The 21,284-nt window shown below is 43.9% G+C and overlaps 1 protein-coding gene across 5 annotated transcripts in view; it reads right to left on the reverse strand.

Moving 5' to 3' along the window:
• Positions 1-16,095: 16,095 nt before the first annotated feature.
• Positions 16,096-21,284, reverse strand: part of INPP5K (inositol polyphosphate-5-phosphatase K) — a 38,970-nt gene continuing 33,781 nt past the window's right edge. For 3 of the 5 annotated variants that reach the window (XM_048823819.2, XM_048823818.2, XM_048823821.2), the window contains 2 exons: positions 21,086-21,190; positions 19,556-20,030 (listed from right to left, as the gene is read on the reverse strand). In XM_048823819.2, the coding sequence (XP_048679776.1) occupies positions 19,923-20,030; positions 21,086-21,190 (213 nt within the window). In that variant the 3' untranslated portion in view covers positions 19,556-19,922. The other 2 variants (XM_048823820.2, XM_048823822.2) reach the window with 1 other exon arrangement.

The following is a 21,284-nucleotide window of genomic DNA, read 5'->3' on the forward strand; positions in this document are numbered from 1 at the left end:
GTCCAAACTGAAATCTCAGTCTGTCTCTGACATCTCCTTGTAGATATGCCATCAGCGCAAACTCAAGAAGGCTAAAACAGAACTCCTAATTTTATCCTCCTCTCCAGCCACCCAAGTCCTCTCTGCTACTTCTTTTCTTGACCACCATTCTGCCCATAATCTGGGCGTCATCTTCGACTTGGACCCCTCTATAGCTCCTCACATTGAGGCTACATCTAAATCTTGCAAATTCTTTCTGCATAACATCTCTAAGATATGGTCTTTCCTATCCATCAAAACAGCTAAAATGCTCATCAGCTCATGTCTTGATTTTCCCACTTGGGCACCTGGCACTGGCCACTGTCGGAAGACAGGATACTAGGCTAGATGGACCTTTGGTCTGACCCAGTAGGGCTTTTCTTATGATTACTGCAACATCCTTCTCTCTGGCCTTGACAAATGCAATCTTGCCCTGCTCATATCCATTCTGAAAGCTGCTGCAAAGATAATTTTCCTAGCCTATCACATTGACCATATCGCCCCTTTCTTTGAAACCCTTCACTGGCTCCCCCTTCTCTACCACATCATACAAAATCTTCTTGTCTTCACTTTTAAAGCCTTCACACCTATGTTCATCCTTCCTATCCTCTTTCATTCATTATAAAAATATTGACTCCCTCCTCTGAGCAACCCATGATGCCAGCCTCCATCGCCCACTTGTTAAATTTTCAAACAAGCACATTCGTGCTTTCTCCCATGCTACCCCTCACACTTGGGAAAAGCTCCCTGTAAAAATCCCCAAAGCTACCTCATTATCTTCCTTCAAATCCCTCCTTTACCACGAGAGCCACAAGAAACTGGACAATGGCTAGGCTGCTGACACCACAGCCTATTATGCTGATCAGCACGGTTTCAATGTATTCCTGTGACAATTTGGGGAATGTCTGTACAATTTATAAATTGTGAGAGATTATAAACTCTTTGTATTTTAGCAAGCTGCAAACTCAATTTTGAATGTAAGGACTAGTTACCTTCTCTGGTGGCTCTTTAACCCCCACACTGAACTGAAATTTCAAAGGGTAGTGAAACCAGGCTGATAACAGAGGGTCACTAACTTGGGATAGTCCTCTATTCAAATGCAAACATCCTATGCAAAACATTGGCTCCCAACCAGGGAGAAGTCACCTAGCAACAAAGTCACCAGGTAAGGGTCTGGGATCACCTGAAGAGGCTGATCCACTTGACCAAAGGACTAAAAGGTTATAAAAGGACTCACAGGGGAAGACTAGGAGAGCCACACAGGAAATCTGGGCAGAAGGAGGGAAGGGGACAGCCTGGACAAGGTCAGAATAGGCAAGTTGGGGAGAGGGCAGGTGAAGCTCCATGTTTCAGCACACAAATCACACAGTGCAACAGAAGGATGCTGGGTGGCCCCAAAAGACTATGACTCCAGCCCAAAAAATGCTTCAGATTGGTGAGGAAACTGAGGCAGGAAATACCTATAGGGTTTATTATTTTTGTATAGATCTGTGTATTTCTCATGCTATTAAAGAGAAAGCAATGGTCATTTAGAATTTTGTGCTAAGTCTGTGTATGTTTAGTGTTTACACCAAGCACATGCCCTCTTAGCCCTGGTCTACACTAGGTCTTTAGGTCGAATTTAGCAGCGTTAAATCGATTTAAACCTGCACCCGTCCACACAATGAAGCCCTTTATTTCGACTTAAAGGGCTCTTAAAATCGATTTCCTTACTCCACCCCTGACAAGTGGATTAGCGCTTAAATCGACGTTGCCGGCTCGAATTTGGGGTACTGTGGACACAATTCGATGGTATTGGCCTCCGGGAGCTATCCCAGAGTGCTCCATTCTGACCGCTCTGGACAGCGCTCTCAACTCAGATGCACTGGCCAGGTAGACAGGAAAAGAACCGCGAACTTTTGAATCTCATTTCCTGTTTGGCCAGCGTGGCAAGCTGCAGGTGACCATGCAGAGCTCATCAGCAGAGGTGACCATGATGGAGTCCCAGAATCGCAAAAGAGCTCCAGCATGGACCGAACGGGAGGTACGGGATCTGATCGCTGTTTGGGGAGAGGAATCCGTGCTATCAGAACTCCGTTCCAGTTTTCGAAATGCCAAAACCTTTGTGAAAATCTCCCAGGGCATGAAGGACAGAGGCCATAACAGGGACCCGAAGCAGTGCCGCGTGAAACTGAAGGAGCTGAGGCAAGCCTACCAGAAAACCAGAGAGGCGAACAGCCGCTCTGGGTCAGAGCCCCAAACATGCCGCTTCTATGATGAGCTGCATGCCATTTTAGGGGGTTCAGCCACCACTACCCCAGCCGTGTTGTTTGACTCCTTCAATGGAGATGGAGGCAATACGGAAGTAGGTTTTGGGGACGAAGAAGATGATGAGGAGGAGGTTGTAGATAGCTCACAGCAAGCAAGCGGAGAAACCGGTTTTCCCGACAGCCAGGAACTGTTTCTCACCCTAGACCTGGAGCCAGTACCCCCCGAAACCACCCAAGGCTGCCTCCTGGACTCAGCAGGCGGAGAAGGGACCTCTGGTGAGTGTACCTTTTAAAATGCTATACATGGTTTAAAAGCAAGCATGTGAAAGGATTACTTTGCCCTGGCATTTGCGGTTCTGCCTTTGCAAAAGGTTTCTGGGGAGGGCAGCCTTATTTCGTCCTTCATGGTAGGACACTTTACCACTCCAGGCCAGCAACACGTACTGGGGAATCACTGTAGAACAAAGCATTGCAGTGTATGTTTGCTGGCATTCAACCAAAATCCGTTCACGCGGTGGGAGGAGGCAAAATGCGACCTTGTAACGAAAGCACATGTGCTATGTATGTAATGTTAACAGCAAGGTTTACCCTGAAAGAGTGTAGCGACTGTTTTATAAAATGTGTCTTTTTAAATACCGCTGTCCCTTTTTTTTTCTCCACCAGCTGCATGTGTTTCAATGATCACAGGATCTTCTCCTTCCCAGAGGCTAGTGAAGCTTAGAAAGAAAAAAAAACGCACTCGCGATGAAATGTTCTCCGAGCTCATGCTGTCCTCCCACACTGACAGAGCACAGACGAATGCGTGGAGGCAAATAATGTCAGAGTGCAGGAAAGCACAAAATGACCGGGAGGAGAGGTGGAGGGCTGAAGAGAGTAAGTGGCGGGCTGAAGACAGGCTGAAGCTCAAAGGTGGCGGCAGCGTGATGAGAGGAGGCAGGATTCAATGCTGAGGCTGCTGCAGGACCAAACCAGTATGCTCCAGTGTATGGTTGAGCTGCAGCAAAGGCAGCTGGAGCACAGACTGCCACTGTAGCCCCTCTGTAACCAACCGCCCTCCTCCCCAAGTTCCATAGCCTCCACACCCAGACGCCCAAGAACGCGGTGGGGGGGCCTCCGGCCAACCAGCCACTCCACCACAGAGGATTGCCCAAAAAAAAGAAGGCTGTCATTCAATAAATTTTAAAGTTGTAAACTTTTAAAGTGCTGTGCTTAAAGTGCTGTGTGGCATTTTCCTTCCCTCCTCCACCACCCCTCCTGGGATACCTTGGTAGTCATCCCCCTATTTGTGTGATGAATGAATAACGAATGCATGAATGTGAAGCAACAATGACTTTATTGGCTCTGCAAGCAATGATTAAAGGGAGGAGGGGAGGGTGGTTAGCTTACAGGGAAGTAGAGTGAACCAAGGGGTGGGGGGGTTCATCAAGGAGAAACAAACAGAACTTTCACACCGTAGCCTGGCCAGTCATGAAACTGTTTTTCAAAGCTTCTCTGATGCGTACCGCGCCCTCCTGTGCTCTTCTAACCGCCCTGGTGTCTGGCTGCGCGTAACCAGCAGCCAGGCGATTTGCCTCAACCTCCCACCCCGCCATAAACGTCTCCCCCTTACTCTCACAGATATTGTGGAGCACACAGCAAGCAGTAATAACAGTGGGAATATTGGTTTCGCTGAGGTCTAAGCGAGTCAGTAAACTGCGCCAGCGCGCCTTTAAACGTCCAAATGCACATTCTACCACCATTCTGCACTTGCTCAGCCTGTAGTTGAACAGCTCCTGACTACTGTCCAGGCTGCCTGTGTATGGCTTCATGAGCCATGGCATTAAGGGGTAGGCTGGGTCCCCAAGGATACATATAGGCATTTCAACATCCCCAACAGTTATTTTCTGGTCTGGGAATAAAGTCCCTTCCTGCAGCTTTTGAAACAGACCAGAGTTCCTGAAGATGCGAGCATCATGCACCTTTCCCGGCCATCCCACGTTGATGTTGGTGAAACGTCCCTTGTGATCCACCAGAGCTTGCAGCACTATCGAAAAGTACCCCTTGCGGTTTATGTACTCGGCGGCTTGGTGCTCCGGTGCCAAGATAGGGATATGGGTTCCGTCTATAGCCCCACCACAGTTAGGGAATCCCATTGCAGCAAAGCCATCCACTATGACCTGCACATTTCCCAGGGTCACTACCCTTGATATCAGCAGATCTTTGATTGCGTGGGCTACTTGCATCACAGCAGCCCCCACAGTAGATTTGCCCACTCCAAATTGATTCCCAACTGACCGGTAGCTGTCTGGCGTTGCAAGCTTCCACAGGGCTATCGCCACTCGCTTCTCAACTGTGAGGGCTGCTCTCATCTTGGTATTCATGCGCTTCAGGGCAGGGGAAAGCAAGTCACAAAGTTCCATGAAAGTGCCCTTACGCATGCGAAAGTTTCGTAGCCACTGGGAATCGTCCCAGACCTGCAACACTATGCGGTCCCACCAGTCTGTGCTTGTTTCCCGAGCCCAGAATCGGCGTTCCACAGCATGAACCTGCCCCATTAGCACCATGATGCATGCATTGTCAGGGCCCATGCTTTCAGAGAAATCTGTGTCCATGTCCTGATCACTCACGGGACCGCGCTGACGTCGCCTCCTCGCCCGGTATCGCGTTGCCATGTTCTGGTGCTGCATATACTGCTGGATAATGCGTGTGGTGGTTAATGTGCTCCTAATTGCCAAAGTGAGCTGAGCGGGCTCCATGCTTGCTGTGGTATGGCGTCCGCACAGAAAAAAGGCGCGGAACGATTGTCTGCCGTTGCTCTGACGGAGGGAGGGGCGACTGACGACACGGCTTACAGGGTTGGCTTCAGGGAGCTAAAATCAACAGAGGGGGTGCCTGTACATCAAGGAGTATTTCAGGCAGGACTGCACGGAGGGTTCCAATAAGAAATGGTGCACCTAAGTTATCGTTGTTATTGGAACAAGGAGGTTAGCCTGGCCTCTGATTGATACATGGCTAGATTTACCTCGCTGCACCTTCTCTGTGAGTGACTGCAGTGTGACCTAGAGGAATGAGTCCCCTAGACAGGGGAGGAGGCAAATGAGTACAAAACAAATCTGGTCTATTTCTTGTTTTGACCCACTCCATCTATCTTTTACATCTTTGGCTGGCAGCAGACGGTGCAGAAGGACTGCATGCCATCCACATCTCATGGCTGCTCGGCAGAAGATGGTACAGTACGACTGCTAGCCATCCCCATCTCTTGCCTGCCTGGCAGAAGATGGTGCAATACGACTGCTAGCAATCCTCATCTCTTGCCTGCCTGGCAGAAGATGGTACAGTACGACTGCTAGCAGTCCGTATCGCCTGCCCGCTCACCATAAGGCGGTTCAATAGGACTGACTGCAGGACTAAAGAGAATGACCTGGTCAAGTCACTCCAAATTTAGTCCCTGCGCCCATGTCTGCCCAGGCGCTCCCAGCCGACGCGGCCAGGAGCACCTCGGACACGATGAGGACGACTACCAATCGTATTGCACCGTCTGCTGCCAGAAGGCAAGGGGTTGCTGCTACTGTGCAGCAAAGCCGTACCGCGTCTGCCAGCACCCAGGAGACATAGGGTGACGGTTACCTGGGCGGGCTCCATGCTTGCTGTGGTATGGCGTCTGCACAGGTAACTCAGGAAAAAAGGCGCGAAATGATTGTCTGCCCTTGCTTTCACGGAGGGAGGGAGGGAACGGGGGCCTGACGACACATACCCAGAACCACCCGCGACAATGTTTTAGCCCCATCAGAGTGCTCCATTGTGACTGCTCTGGACAGCACTCTCAGATGCCCGATTGTTTGCCATTGCTCTGACGCTGGGAGGGGCGCTTACAGGGTTGGCTTCAGGGAGCTAAAATCAACAAAGGGGGTGGCTTTACATCAAGGAGTATTTCAGGCAGGACTTCACGGAGGGTTCCAATAAGAAATGGTGCACCTAAGTTATTGTCCTTATTGGAGCAAGAAGGTTAGCCTGGCCTCTGATTGATACATGGCTAGATTTACCTCGCTGCACCTTCTCTGTAAGTGACTGCAGTGTGATCTAGAAGAATGAGTCCCCTAGACAGGGGAGGGGGGGAAGCAAATGAGTACAAAACAAATCTGGTCTATTTCTTGTTTTGATCCACTCCATCTATCTTTTACATCTTTGGCTGGCAGCAGACGGTGCAGAAGGACTGCATGCCATCCACATCTCATGGCTGCTCGGCAGAAGATGGTACAGTACGACTGCTAGCAGTCCGTATCGCCTGCCCGCTCACCATAAGACGGTTCAATAGGACTGACTGCAGGACTAAAGAGAATGACCTGGTCAAGTCACTCCAAATTTAGTCCCTGTGCCCATGTCTGCCCAGGCGCTCCTGATCGACCTCACAGAGGCGACCAGGAGCACCTCAGACATGACGATGACGGCTACCAGTCGTACTGTACCGTCTGCTGCCATAAGGCAAGGGGTTGCTGCTACTGTGTAGCAATGCCGTACCGCGTCTGCCAGCACCCAGGAGACATAGGGTGAGACATAGCCTGAGCGGGCTCCATGCTTGCCATGGTATGGCGTCTGCACAGGTAACTCAGGAAAAAAGGCGCGAAATGATTGTCTGCCCTTGCTTTCACGGGGGGAGGGAGGGAACGAGGGGCTGACGATATGTACCCAGAACCACCCGCGACAATGTTTTAGCCCCATCAGGCATTGGGATCTCAACCCAGAATTCCAATGGGCAGCGGAGACTGCGGGAACTGTGGGATAGCTACCCACAGTGCAACGCTCCGGAAGTCGACGCTTGCCTCGGTACTGTGGAAGCGCTCCGCCGAGTTAATGCACTTAATGCACTTAGAGCATTTTCTGTGGGGACACACACACTCGAATTTATAAAACCGATTTCTAAAAAAACGACTTCTATAAATTCGACCTTATTCCGTAGTGTAGACATACCCTTAAAGAGATAAATCAGAAGGCACACACCTTTAGGTGAATTCTGGTAGATTCTGTGTTTAAGCAACACAGAGCCTGAAGGGGTCAGCACTGGTAACAGGGACAAGGCAGTTCAACCATGGAAGTATCAGCTCTCAAGACAGGATGCTAGGCAGAAGGACTGCACTCCAAGTGTGCACCTATTGACAACAACACTGGGAAAGTGCATGGACTCTGTTCAGTGGCTGGATCCCATCACAGCAGTCTGGTGAGTGGCCAAGAGGGGCTGATTGACTGGACATGTGACAACTCCCCCATCTGTATCCATCTGTTGCTTGTCTCATCTCCACCTCTGATCTCTCATACTTAGATTGAAAGCTTTTAGGAGCGGGAAGATAAATGTCTTTTGTTCCATATTTATACAGTGCATGAGGTCTGACTCGTTGACTACGGATCTGCAGCACTGTGATAATACAAATAGAATATTGCCAATTCTAGGCATTAATAATCATAAGTCAGGTGCTGCAAAAGCATGAGATTTTAAAAAAAAACCCAAACACATTTTGGGATCCTTCTTTTTGCCTTCTAGGGTAATGATGAGGTCACATTTTAAAAGTTTTCTCAAAAACCAAAAAGGCTGGAAAGGTTTTTGTTTGTTTGTTTGTTTTTTAAAAGAAAAAGTAAGCCAAGATTCTCACATTTCCATTACTCAAAGTGCTGGAACTTGCAGGGGGAGGGAGGGGAAGGGAGAAGAGGAGGAGATGGACGACACCCAACAGCTATCACAAGACTTGCAATAAAATAATGGAAGTTGCTAACACTGAAAAGCAAAGGAAAAAATTAAGCTCATACAGCACTGCAAGGCTCCCATCTGACAGGCAGTGGATCTCCCCTTGACAGTCAAGTTTGGGCAACTACAAATTAGGGTGACCAGATAGCAAGTGTGAAAAATCGGGACGGGGGTGGGGGGGAGGTAATAGGAGCCTATATAAGAAAAAGCCCCAAATATCGGGACTGTCCCTATAAAAGTCAGGACATCTGGTCACCCTACTACAAATAGGCTCTTGCTGAAACTACTTGTGAACCCCACCCCCTAGATATTCCACAATGCAACCACCAGCCTTCTGAGTAGGGTGGGCCAATAGCAGCACAGCTGCATGTGCTCTGCTCTCTGCACTAGCTGCCAATAAACTGCAGGGTGAAAAATCAAGGTATTGGTTACTGTATATACAAAGGTTTCAGAGTAACAGCTGTGTTAGTCTGTATTTGCAAAAAGAAAAGGAGGACTTGTGGCACCTTAGAGACTAACCAATTTATTTGAGCATAAGCTTTCGTGAGCTACAGCTCACTTCATCGGATGCATATATACAAAGCCTTACGTCCAGATTTCCTGAGATCTTATCTCCACCTCTGACCTCTCATACAATCTAAAGAACACCAACGCAAAGTCCCAAGGGTATGCTTGAAAGCAGGCTCTATGCCTCCTGAATCTGTTTCTTTGGGAAACAAACAGGAAACTGGCCACTTTTAGAAAAGCTAGACGATGCATCTATTTGACCAAGCTTTCCTGATCCACCACAATATGGAAAGGAGGGTGCTCTTTATCTCTCCTAATAAGATTAAATGTCTCAATTTAAGATTTATAAAGGTACTCGTACTTCAGTGATAGGTACACTAATGAATGTATTATAACAAACATTCTTGGGCTTTGCAGGAGCTCATAGCTATGCTACCTGCCACTCATTTATAAACAATAAACATGCTCTATACCTATATATTGTGCATATAGTTAGGCGATGAAAAACATACTTTATTACTTTAGCCTTATCCTCCACTCCTTTCCCCCTGGCCCCTTAGCTCAGTGGTTCTTAACCTGGGGCGCACGCACCCCAGTGCAAGATGCCCTTTCTAGGTGTGCGAGACATACCTGATTTTTTTAGAAGGTAAATCATCGAAAACACAAATTAAGCACAAGCATGTAAGTACAACTACTTTGTTTCATCAAACCTATGTATTTATTAACATTATACATTTAACAATTACTGTAATATACAAACAAAAATATATCTAGGTTTAAAGAACTGACCTACTTCAATGATTTTTGATAAGGGGTGCAAGGACATATCTTGATTTTTGATAAGGGGTGCAGGCTGCAGTAAAGGGGTAAAGGCAGAACCACTGCCTTTGCTTGTCTGTCTACCTGTTATGTCTGCTCTTTAACAAAGATAGTCCCTGTCCCAGAGTCATTTACTATACATCTGTATAGCATCCACACACAGTGGGGCTCTTACCTGGCTTGGGTCTCTACATGCTATTCTAATACAAACAATTTTACTACCACCTTTTAAAAATGCTCCTGTATTTATTAAATATAAGAATTGTTGAATTGTCCATCTAGCCTGGTATGTGTCTCCCACAGTGGCCAAGAGTAATACTGTATTTTATTGTGCAATGCCGTACCATAACGGGAAGTTTTCTTACCTCAGACAGTGATCAATTTATGCCCTCCTGTATGATCACTCAGTCTTAAAATTCTAAGAATTATCTGGTGTGCAGATACTTCGTTATCCTTCATTCTGTTGGGTGGTGTGTGGGGGAGGAGAAAAGGAAGAGGAAGAGCAGCTCATAAAAACTATAAGAAAAGCATAAAAGCTTCCTTATACCTGTAGCTCTGCCCTGAAACCCATACACATTTTTGGGTCAGCTGAGGTTGCTCATGAAACCTTATTGCTGCCCCTTTTCGACCTGAACAGGTAGTCAACGTTTGGGTCCCTGGATGTGTTCCAACTGGGAACAGAAGTTGGGGACAGTAAATAAAAAAAACCTGCATCAAAGAAAAACCTAAGACTGTACGAAGTCCTGTGTCTGAACATGGAGGGAATCAAAGAGCAGGAAACAGCTTCTTGTGGTCACAACACCACGAGCACTCTTTTAGCCAGCACCACAACACAAAAACTGCTTCCCAGGTTTCTTCCAGGGTCAACCACGTTGCTGTCAGCTGCTTGTTCAGGCTCTCTCTCTCAGGCTCTGTCTAAACTACAGACCTTACAGCAGCAGTCTCCTGTGTAGCCGCTCAATGCCAACAGGAGAGAGCACTCTTTGGCATAATTAAGCCACCCCCAACGAGCAGTGGTAACTACATTGGCAGGAGAGTGTCTTCTGCTGACACAGCACTGTCCACACCGGCACTTTTATCAGTGAAACTTATGTCAGTCAGGGAGTGTTTTTTTCCCAGACCCCTGACTGACAAAAGTTTTACTGACAATAGTGTTAGTGTAGACACAGCCTCAGTTTGTTCTTATCTGACCCCCGTTTCTGATCTCATTTCCACCTCCCTCCCTACACCTCTACCCAAAATAACACTCAGTCAAAAGCTCCTTGGCAAGTTCATAAACCTCTTTTCTTTTAGGTGGGGCTTATGGTTATGTTACTTGAAGAGTAAATTCACATCTAATAATTGTCATGGGTTTTACTCAACTCATTACAAGGTTTCACCCAGCTCAACCATTATTTTTGGCATTTCCTAATCTGAATGCTTAACAATGCAAACAATATTCACAACAAGTGGGTTTTGTTTGTTTTTTTTTAGAAAAAAATCCATAATTTTGTTTTCTCGCTAGACACCATTGGAACCATATATCCTCTGCAAGGTACAATGAAAACTGAAACAAGGGATTCATGTGGAGCCCTTGCCTTATTCAGTACGTGTCTTATGCAAATGAAACATTATGTCAAGTGCATAGTTTATCACATAAGCCAGTATGCACTGAATGAAGCAGAGCTTCTATGTGCTCTTTACTACAAAGAGAATGAGACTGATCTTTAACTGCATGTCATATTGCTCAGTAAGCCATGTATGCACATACATCCTTCCTTTGCTTAGAAGAAAGTAAACTGTGTTTAAAAATTGGACCCGGGGTGCAAAGATTGCATGAAATTAAATTTTCAACTCTTCTCATAAGTCAAACAAATCAAAACCAGTTTTCATCTGAACAATCAGCATTTCTGACTAAAGGCTATTTCACTGCCATCTTTCTAATCCCAGTTGATTCAGTATTAGAGCTGCTAAAAATGAAAAAAAAAATTATAATGGAAAGCGAATTTTTTTTTTGCTACTACTCACTCAGGTGAACTGTTTTTGCTTGGGAAAGTTAGAGAAGATTAAATTCTGGGTAGTGACCAGACATGGAAAAGTTCTACCTGAAAAGTGAAAACTAAGTTTTAGGCACGACATTAAGTCACCCATGCCCTTCAAGGACTCTTGGCAAACTTCTCCAACAAAGCAAAAACAAAACAACAGTGGACAGAGGGTTCATAATCACAGGAAGGTGAGTGAAAACAGATGTTTATAAGTCAAAGGCTTAGGCAAACTTAACTGTAGCTGTCACTAGCATTCTAACTATATTTACCATGCAATCTGGAGAAAAAAATATGAAAACAACTAGGGCCCTTTGGCTGTGCGGCACATACAAAACATTATTAGAGTAGCTTGCCACTAGCATGTTTGGAACATTGTTGTATAAAAATGCATCTGTCTGTCTGTCATCTGAGATGAAAGCAGCTTCTTTTGGTAATTTAGTTTTTCAAGGAAGGACATTCCCTCACTGCAACTTTTTTTTTTTTTTTAAAGCACACAGTTCCATCAAAAATATTTCTCCTTGTTGAAGTCTAAAAGCATGTCTACACTTACGAGCCCTACAGGTGCACCATGTGTGGTGCAAATGCTCTATGCTGATGGGAGAGAGCTCTCCCGTTGGCATAAAAATCCACTCTCACAAGAGGCAGACACTACATCGCCAGGAGAAGCTCTCCTACCAGCATAGGACTGTGCACACTAGCACTTATGCCAGTGTAATTTACGTTGCTCAAGGGGGTTGTTTATTCACACTCCTGCATGACACAAACTATGCTGGCATAAAATGTAATGTAGAGATAGTCTAAATGTTACCACGGATGGGGACTAAGGGAAGAGACACCACCCATTCTCTCTCTAATACCAATAATTTAGCATTTATATAGGGACTCATCTTCAAGGTGCTTTTAGAAACATTTATTCAAACTTCTTCCTCTCCTTGAGCCAAAGGAGAACCTCCTGCTCTTCACTGACCTTACCCCCCCCAGCAGTGAGCCTGTAAGCCAACGGTCCCCTAACTTTTCATGGTTATGCCCCCCCCGAAGTCAGGGCTGCAGCTCCAGGGGTGTGTGTGTGTATGTGGACATGGCCAAGGGGGCTGTGGCTGCAGCGGGGGGCAGGTCTGCGGCTGAGTCTGGGGGTGGGCCGGGAGCAGATCCACAGCTTGGAGCCAGGGCCAAAGTAGAGATGCGAGCGGAGCAGGAAAGGGTGATGCTCCCTTCCTGCCCCCTTGTGGGGCTGGCCTGAGCCCCACCATGCCCCCCCCCCGAACGTTCCTCCTAGCCCCCACAGGGTGTGTGCCCAAGTTTGGAGACCACTGCTAAGCAAAAAGCAACTTCCTGCCCTCATGTGCATCCTGCTCCACTCCCAGATGTTCACTCTCCATTAAGCTAGCCACTCCCTTCCAGAAGTTTCCCAGCCAGAGAAAAGGACAAATTTCTGATATACAAAGAACAGAGGGCTCAAAGCCAGAGGAAGGTGAGGACTGACTTTGTCTCTGGTGCTCTGGTCTATCTCCACCTTTCCCAAGCCACAAATCCGCCCCCAGACTGCCACTCTAACCCATACTACTCATGAAAGTGTAGGTTATTTTTTTAAAATCAGGCCCTAAATGTTAGTCCTGGAGTGGTATTTGTAGCAATTTGGCTCTAAAAACAGCTGTATCCTGCATTAGAGGCCAGACTAAAGTACTTTCCTCATTTAAAAACCCCCTGAAACTTCAAATCAGAGAGACTTCCCTTCTACAGTCAAACAATTTTTCTGATTATTTAAGGAGCAGAATAAATGAGCTCAGTGATGCTACCTTGTGGCTTACTTCTCTTGTTGATCATTAATAAATGCTAGAAATTGAAAATTGTATTGGTTTGCAGAGTCAATTGACCTCAACAAATCTGGTTTATGGCAGAGATGGAAACGCTGTTATCAGAGATTGGAGGATATCCACAATTCTAATATGCACTTATACTATCTTAAGTACAAGTGATCTGTTTTGGAGTCTCTTGCCAGGTTCTATTAAAAGAATAATTTTATTATAAAGGCACATAGTAATTCATGTTAATTCATGTTCATCACATCTTTATAAAATCCTAGAGATTATGGAGATTTTCTTGTTATATAAAAACAAAATCCGATCAAACTTTATAGACTAACCAAATAATATATATGTTGCATATTGGTCTATCTACACTCAACTTCCTTTAAATTCAACAGGATTCTAACCAAACGTACAATACTTTTAGTATTTTAATAATTCTGAAAATCTCAGAAAGAGAATGCAACAAATAATCCTGGCACAACATTAAGTAGACTTTAAACTACTGTACACATTGATCAGTTCTGCATTAGGAATCAGAGCTAGGTTTCATGGTGGGCAGCTAAATGTACAGCAGCAGTAAAATAAGATGTTATACAATATATAAATTATGGGAGGTGAAAATGCAGAAAATGTCATTATATGAAATGACATTAGATCCTCACCTTGCACTACATTTAGTTGGCCAACTTATCTCAAACAAGACATAGCAGAAATAGAAAAGAGCCAATGGGAATGGAATGAGGAGACATCAGGGTTGGAGATTTTTATATGAAACAAGATTAAAATGATTAGGACTAAAGTTTGGAAAAGTAAGGAAATATGTTGTCTGCCAGTTGGGCTCCTATTTATCATGTACAAGAAGACAAGGGCATTATGAAAACAGAAAGGCAAAAAAGCACCTAGTGTATTTAAAAAAAAAAAACCCACAACCAAACTTGTAACTAATGAGCCATGTGCCATTTGTATTAGCCAGATTTGGATACACAGAATACCAAAACAGACTATATATTCCAGCAATTTCTGTGAGTTAGCGTCACCTTATTTTCATCATCTGATACACTGCTTACCTCATAATTCTGTCTTTCCCCAAAGAACTGTGAATTATCCAGGTTTTTTTATTATGTGTGAGCTTCCAGAAGGATCTGAAAATCTTAAATGTGCTTTCATCTTCTCCCATACTAGTTAAAAGATATTTTACTCCATGTAGTGGGGCAGCTTCCCCACGCCTGAAGAACAGGGGTTAAAAGCAGCCCTGGAGAGGGCTGCAGCTGTGAAAGGCTAGGCTGATTGGGGAAGCAGCCACAGGTATGCCCAGCCCAATCAGGCCACAGCTGGCCCTATAAAAGGCTGTGAGCCTATAGCTGAGAAGAGTCTCTCTCCAGTCCTAGAGTGGGAAGGGCTAGCTGCCTGAGAGCAAGGTACCTGAAGCAGAACAGAGCTAGGGAAAAGGGAGCTCCAGCCCAGAAAACCTGCAGGCCCTGGTGAAGGCCTACAGAGGTACTGGGGCTAAAGAGGTGCAGCTTGGGGATAGGCAAAGGTAGCAGGTCCTAACCCCTTGCCAATGATGAGTGGCCATTACAGACTACAGTCTGCCCCAGTGAGCAGGGACTAGATGATGACTGGCAGTAGTCACTGAGGCAAGGTGGGTTTAGACGGTTAGGGGTTCCCCAAGGAAGGGAGACCCAGAGTGTGGGGGTACTGCAGGGGCAGAACTTTAAGGTAAAGAGGCACCAGGGACAAGGAGGAACATGGGGCCAGCAGCAGGCAAGACACTGGCCTACAGAGGGCGCGCTGTATGCTGAAAAAGAGCTAATTTCCAGACGACCAACAGGAGGCACCGTGCTCGTGAGGCTTTGCTTCGCTACACTCCAGGTTTGCAAGATGTTGTCTACAGAGCGTGATACACTTAATTTCCAGCATTACTGATAATGGTGATTAAAAGTAAGTCGCCTCCATGGACCATTTCTTCTCATACTTACTGATCAGAAGTTAGATCTAAAGTCATCAATCAGCAAAGTTCCAAAATCATCTGTTAAGAAATCTGTTCAAAACTGAATGTATTACTTAGGCCTTGTCAACACTTAAAACTTGTAGATACTGTAATACTTAGTGAAGATACTACCTAGGCCTACCTCAGAACTACTCCCATCAGCAGCAGTAGCTATGTTGACAGAAGCCCTTCTGTCAGCATAGCACTATCTACACCTGAGGTTAGGTTTGTATAGCTACGTTGGACAGGGGTGTGGATTTTCCATACCCTTGAGTGATGTAGTTACAGCAACATAAGTTGGTAGTGTAGATGAAGCCTAAGACTTCTATTTCACTAATTTATAAAGTTTTGGAAGGGCATTAAAACAGCTGTGCAGTATATGTAAGCCCTTTATGATATTTAAAGAAAGGTTTCCAGAAAACTACTCTATTTCCTTCAGGGATAAGGAAAATTCAAATGACACTACCATACCAGGTGAAATGTATTCCTGATATAACTAGGGATAAGTCCAATGAAGTAAATGGACCTGTACTTGGGTTAACTAGGGCTGAATTTGGACATACTTGCCACCCACATGGAGTATATGCTTTTTCTGTTGAACTATCAGAGACCTTCTTGCTGACCTGACTTACCCAGAACTTCAAAGTGCTACAAAACCAATGAGACTAATGTGTAAAAAAAAAAAAAAAAAAAACACCTTTCCCCTAACTCAAAAGATTCTGATAGAAGAACGCTTCAGCCTTATGCGGAAGACCAGATTAAAGTAGTTTCCTTCTGCCTACAACTTGCAGTCTGGAATTCAATACTAAAGTGACCCACCCCAGACAAGCGCCTCTTGCTTTTGCTCTATATATCCAGCATTCTAAACATTTTAAAGTTTCAGATTATTTTTGTACTCAGATACCCTTATAGCTGAAGGGCTTTCTGGCCCTTTAGGATCCAGTTCAATGGGAGAGACATTAAATACAGAACTCCTTCAAAAGGGAGAATTTTATTTCAAGATGAATCCACTATCTCCAAAGGAGAATTACATTACCCCTTGGGCCCTTGTTTGGAATGATTCAATCCCTTACAGTGTATTTATTACTACCCTACTGCAGCATAATCTCTTAATACAAATATCCAACTGCACACCAAAAATGGTTATCAAAGGCTTGTGTGAAAATTATAATACAGGGGAGAATTCCCCCTAGCTCCTCAAAAAAATCAGTCTTCAATTGTTTAAAATACAAGAAGTGATTAATGCACTTAATGGACTCTTCATCACCAAGACTCACTTCAAACTGATACATGCAGTGCATTAAAAAGTAAATGGATTTAAAAGCCATTTCTAAATATTATACAAGTAAATTAGTATTTAAGGAAAAAATTAAATTCCATCAAGAAGCTGCATGATATTGGTCACAAAATATTCTTTAAAAATCCTTTATGGATCAAGGTAACAGACAAAATTTAGAATTAATTTGCTACTGTATGTACAATGCCTAACAAAGGAATCTATAAATATGATCCAAAGCTCCTCACCAAGACCCTAGGGTATTCGAGTCTTATGTAGTTAGTGGATAAAGATCTTACTGTTGGAAAAGCCTACAACAGATGTGATTTTGATCAGAGTCCTGTGACATGAAGCCCTAAATTTATAAAGGGCACCTTCCAACTCCAATAATTGACCAATGGTCAGCCCTCACGTGGTGTTAAGAAGCAGGGATGTTGGGAACCATGTAAACTTCCCTACGTCAGTGTTCAGCTCCTGAAATATCTGCAGAGATGCCTACAAATGGAATGTGTGTCCTGAGCAGCAGAAATTGGATTTTGGTCCCCGCCCCATTACCAGCTGTGCTCAGGAATTTGAAGAACTCAGTTCCCTAGTCTTTTGTATTTTTCCCCATGAACCTCCTCATGGGAAGCATGAAAACAGATTTACACAATCAATTTCAAATTCAGAAAAAAAAGAGCTTAAACTATAGTTAGTTTTGTGACGCAGTAGGGGCATTTAGTGTATTTCTATTGAAAACAAACTTTGAAAAAGTTCTTTAGTGTAAAGCAAATTTTACACAACAATGGTACAAATGACAATACAACATAATCTCATTTTATAGCAGCCTATCAACAGGATTACATTTTTCATGTTTTATACGCAAGAACTGTATTAATTCTTGTGCTGGTACACAGTATCTTCTGCCCCCACACTTGCTGTTGGCAAGTGAACAGTTCCCAGTGCCAAAGCATTAAGTTCAGACACTTGACAACATAAATCTAACTATATGGGAACTTGCATAATGACAGGTTTCAGAGGAACAGCCGTGTTAGTCTGTATTCGCAAAAAGAAAAGGAGTACTTGTGGCACCTTAGAGACTAACCAATTTATTTGAGCATGAGCTTTCGTGCTCACGAAAGCTCATGCTCAAATAAATTGGTTAGTCTCTAAGGTGCCACAAGTACTCCTTTTCTATATGGGAACTAGAAACTTCAAAAACTAGGTGGTCTTTAATCCAAAAAGCTCTGACAAGCTAACCAGAGCATTCTACATGCTGCTATTTCCAAAGCTTAAAGCTAAGGCCTTCTGAACCCAGAACATCTTATACACCAGTCATAACTACAGCACCTTAAAACAGATTCAATTATCAGGGAATTCACTTTCTAACTCCAAAGGCCATGTCTACACTTGCGAACTTACAGCAGCACAGCTGTACTGATGCAACTGCGCCGCTGTAAAAATCGCTCATGTAGCCACTCTATGCCAACGGGGGAGAGCTCTCTCCTCAACATAATAAAGTCACTTCCACGAGCGACGGAACCTATGTTGGTGGGAGAAGCTCTCTTGCCAACATAGCACTGTCCACACCAGCACGTCTGTCATCAAAACTTACATCATTCAGGGGTGTGTTTTATATAAATTTAAATAAATTATACTAACAAAAGTGGTAGCATAGACAAGCCCTAAGATAGCTAGTCAAGGCTTCAAGACTATGAGCAGGAAGGAATCCATCCTGTTTCCCCCACCCATTCTCCAAAAATATATACACCAATGTCTTTTGTTTCTAGATCTCCTTTTCCTGATCTGAGTTTTGTATTTTCACTATTGCCATTATTTACAATACACTGAGAGATAACTAACAGATTACTTATCACAAGTTTGTATGTTACTGAAGTTGTGTACCCATGTAGAAAGCAGAGAATGGTAGCAAGGAGTCACAAGTATCCTTTACTGGCTCTGCAATCTAAGGGTCTATGGAGGTTTATGAATGGCCTCCAAAAGTTTCATATAACCTTTACACCCCTTCCTCCCCAGCAAATTAATTGCAATAAGATAACAAACCACTTTTTTTTTAAGCTTCTTTTAATATAATTTAACAGCTGGAAAGGAGGAGTTAGCATCATGTGACCAGTCAGCTCTTTGCCAATAAGTGCTCCATGGACCACAATTTAAGAACTATTTTAATGTTGGTAAGCAACAGCATTTAAAAAATTTATTTCTGAAACCACATGATATTGGATCGGCTCCAAGTTGCCAGCTAGTACAAAAAGGTCTGTCTTGTTCCTGGGGGTAATAGGCAAATTCCTCTATGATTTTCATTACCAATGAAAGAGGCATCAGAAATCACGTAAAAGTTTGGTTTGCTGGATGTATGCTTGTCTTTAACATTTCGAGCAGGGAAGTTATTCAGAAAGATTATTATTGAAATGTGGGGCAGAAAATAAAAAGGGTCAAAAGTCAAAGGAAAATCCATGTGACCCAAATACCTTGTTTTCTTATTACTTCTGTTGCCCTACAGTTGGTTGCTTCCAAAGATATCATTTGCTAACATTTATTCATCAAAATTCAAAAATACTTTAACATAAGCTCAATAATTGTATATCTAATAAATAAAACTTTGTTTTTAAAATAATTTCACTTAAGTTCTGAAACACTTAAAAAAAGTCCACTGCATGGTTACTAAAATATCTCCTACAAAAAGCAGGAAAGCAGCAGTCCTGGAAGCTGCTGCAGAATGCTATTACTTTAGATTAAATCACTGGAATAGAGATCTCCACTATGATCTCATGCTGGCCAGCACTGATCAGGACCTGTCATTAGAGCCCTGGTTCCATGCAGGACCACTAGAGAGTTACCTCCTATGGCGACAATAGAAATAGTCATGTCCACAAGAAATTACTTTCTACAGAGCTTTTAAAATCTATGATCTGAACAGCCCTACCTGTGGGACCCTTTGCACTGCCTGACTCCATCTCCTACAGAGGAAGGTCTATAATCGCTAAGAAACAGGGAAGGTAAGCATCTCTGACATCTGAATCAATATCACTAAGTTCTGACTTCAGAACTCATTATATGGCTCAGGACTGTGAGGTTTCTCTACGCCATTGATGTTTTCCTGTGCCATTTCCTTGTCTACTGATCTCCTGCTTGGCTGAATCTAAAAGAAAAGGAACATGTTTTAAAAAGTTAATATTTGACACACATTTAGAAACAGTGTTACTTTAACAGTCAATATACAATTAAATGAATTAGATGTCCCAAACAGACTTGCTCAGAACTGAGACAAGTAATACAAATAGATTCCATTTGGTGATGAATGTTTCATTGAGGTAACTATTTAAAAGTGTATGGAAAATTTTAAACTTGCACACCAAGGCTCTGACTATATAACATGAAAAAAAGCAAAGGCATGCCAAACAACATTCTTGCTTGAGTTTGCCAGACCTGTACAGTATGTTGTGCCCACATACAACAGAGCCACACTGCAAAAGCAGATTGTATTGGTTGGTTGCAACCCACAGGAAATCTTTAGCTCACATCCAGCTGAAATGAAGCAGTCTACAATGTTTTCTCCCTGATATGGGCAGGAAGCCACAAATGTTGCAGATTCCCCAATTCAGGCAGTCCTCTTCACTAGAGCCCTGCATGGATACAAAATCTGTATCTGCATCTGATCCACAAACACAGTCCATGGATATAAAGTGGATATCTTCAGATTTGAAGGGCTCTACTCTTCACTCCATTCCACAACGTGGTATTTTGAGTTTGAAAACCTCCCAAAAGCCCCTGCTCCCAAGAATAGTGCCGACACTGATGTTTCAAGCATCCCAGAGTACATAATCTATCTTGCAGCTGGGGCTATGTATGGATATGCCAAAATGATTCTGGCAAAGAACGCTGGTTTAGGGACAAGCAAGAAACAGACATTTCATGTAGTCTATGCATTTGCAACATTTTCCTCAGATAGATAACCTGCTGTTTATGTTTCAGTGTACCAGTATTTCTATAGGCTGTGAGGATGGGCCACCTCCTCAGAGATGGATGAAAAAAGGTCAGAGGTACGATGAATGCCTGGAGATGCAACTAAAAAGACCAGTCATCTGGAAAGCATTGCTGTACAAATGTCCTATAGGAGTACCTAAGGGGAGCTCAGTGATGACCAGGCAGTCAGAAACCAGGTAGCTCTTAGAAAATTAGGCTAAATTCCCATCTTTCTGAGGGCCAGGCATCTAGGTGACAGTAAGACTGAGGTTTCATAAACTGGAGCCTGTGTCTGAACTAGTTGGGCCTTATTTTGCTATGACATTCAGATATAATAAATACTCAGATTCCTTCTGGGCATTAGTACCTTTCTTTGCTTGAGGTTTACCACTACATTTCCCTCTTACATCTCACAGAATGCACAATTAACCCATGGAACTCATTGTATTGAGGATGTTGTGATGGCCAAAAGTATAACTGGGCTCAAAAAAAGAACTAGGTAAGTTCTTGGCGGACAGGTACATCAATGGTATTAGCCAAGATGGTAGAGGATGTAACCCCACGCTCAGGGCAAGCTCTGTCAGAGACAGGACATGGGCTAGATGGACTGATCCAATACGGCTGTTCATATGTTTTCACAAACATCCAGCTGCATATACAAGGAAACACACGCCAAGGCTCCTTCAGCATTAACCAAAACTCCAGAACATTTTACCTGGAAGGGCTGGCTGATACCAGCTATAGACTGCAAATTATGGCTATAATAACAAAGGAGAAACTCTCCTCCTGCATGGGGGATCTCATCAGCACTGATGTAAACCTGTCAACATGAAAAAAGGAAGACAACCATCAGCAATTTCACTGACAAAGCAATTAATAAAAAGCAGCCTTTACTATATACTAGAACTAGATCA

This window comes from Caretta caretta, chromosome 17 (assembly GCF_965140235.1).
Source record: "Caretta caretta isolate rCarCar2 chromosome 17, rCarCar1.hap1, whole genome shotgun sequence".
In the NCBI taxonomy this organism is placed as follows: domain Eukaryota; kingdom Metazoa; phylum Chordata; order Testudines; family Cheloniidae; genus Caretta; species Caretta caretta.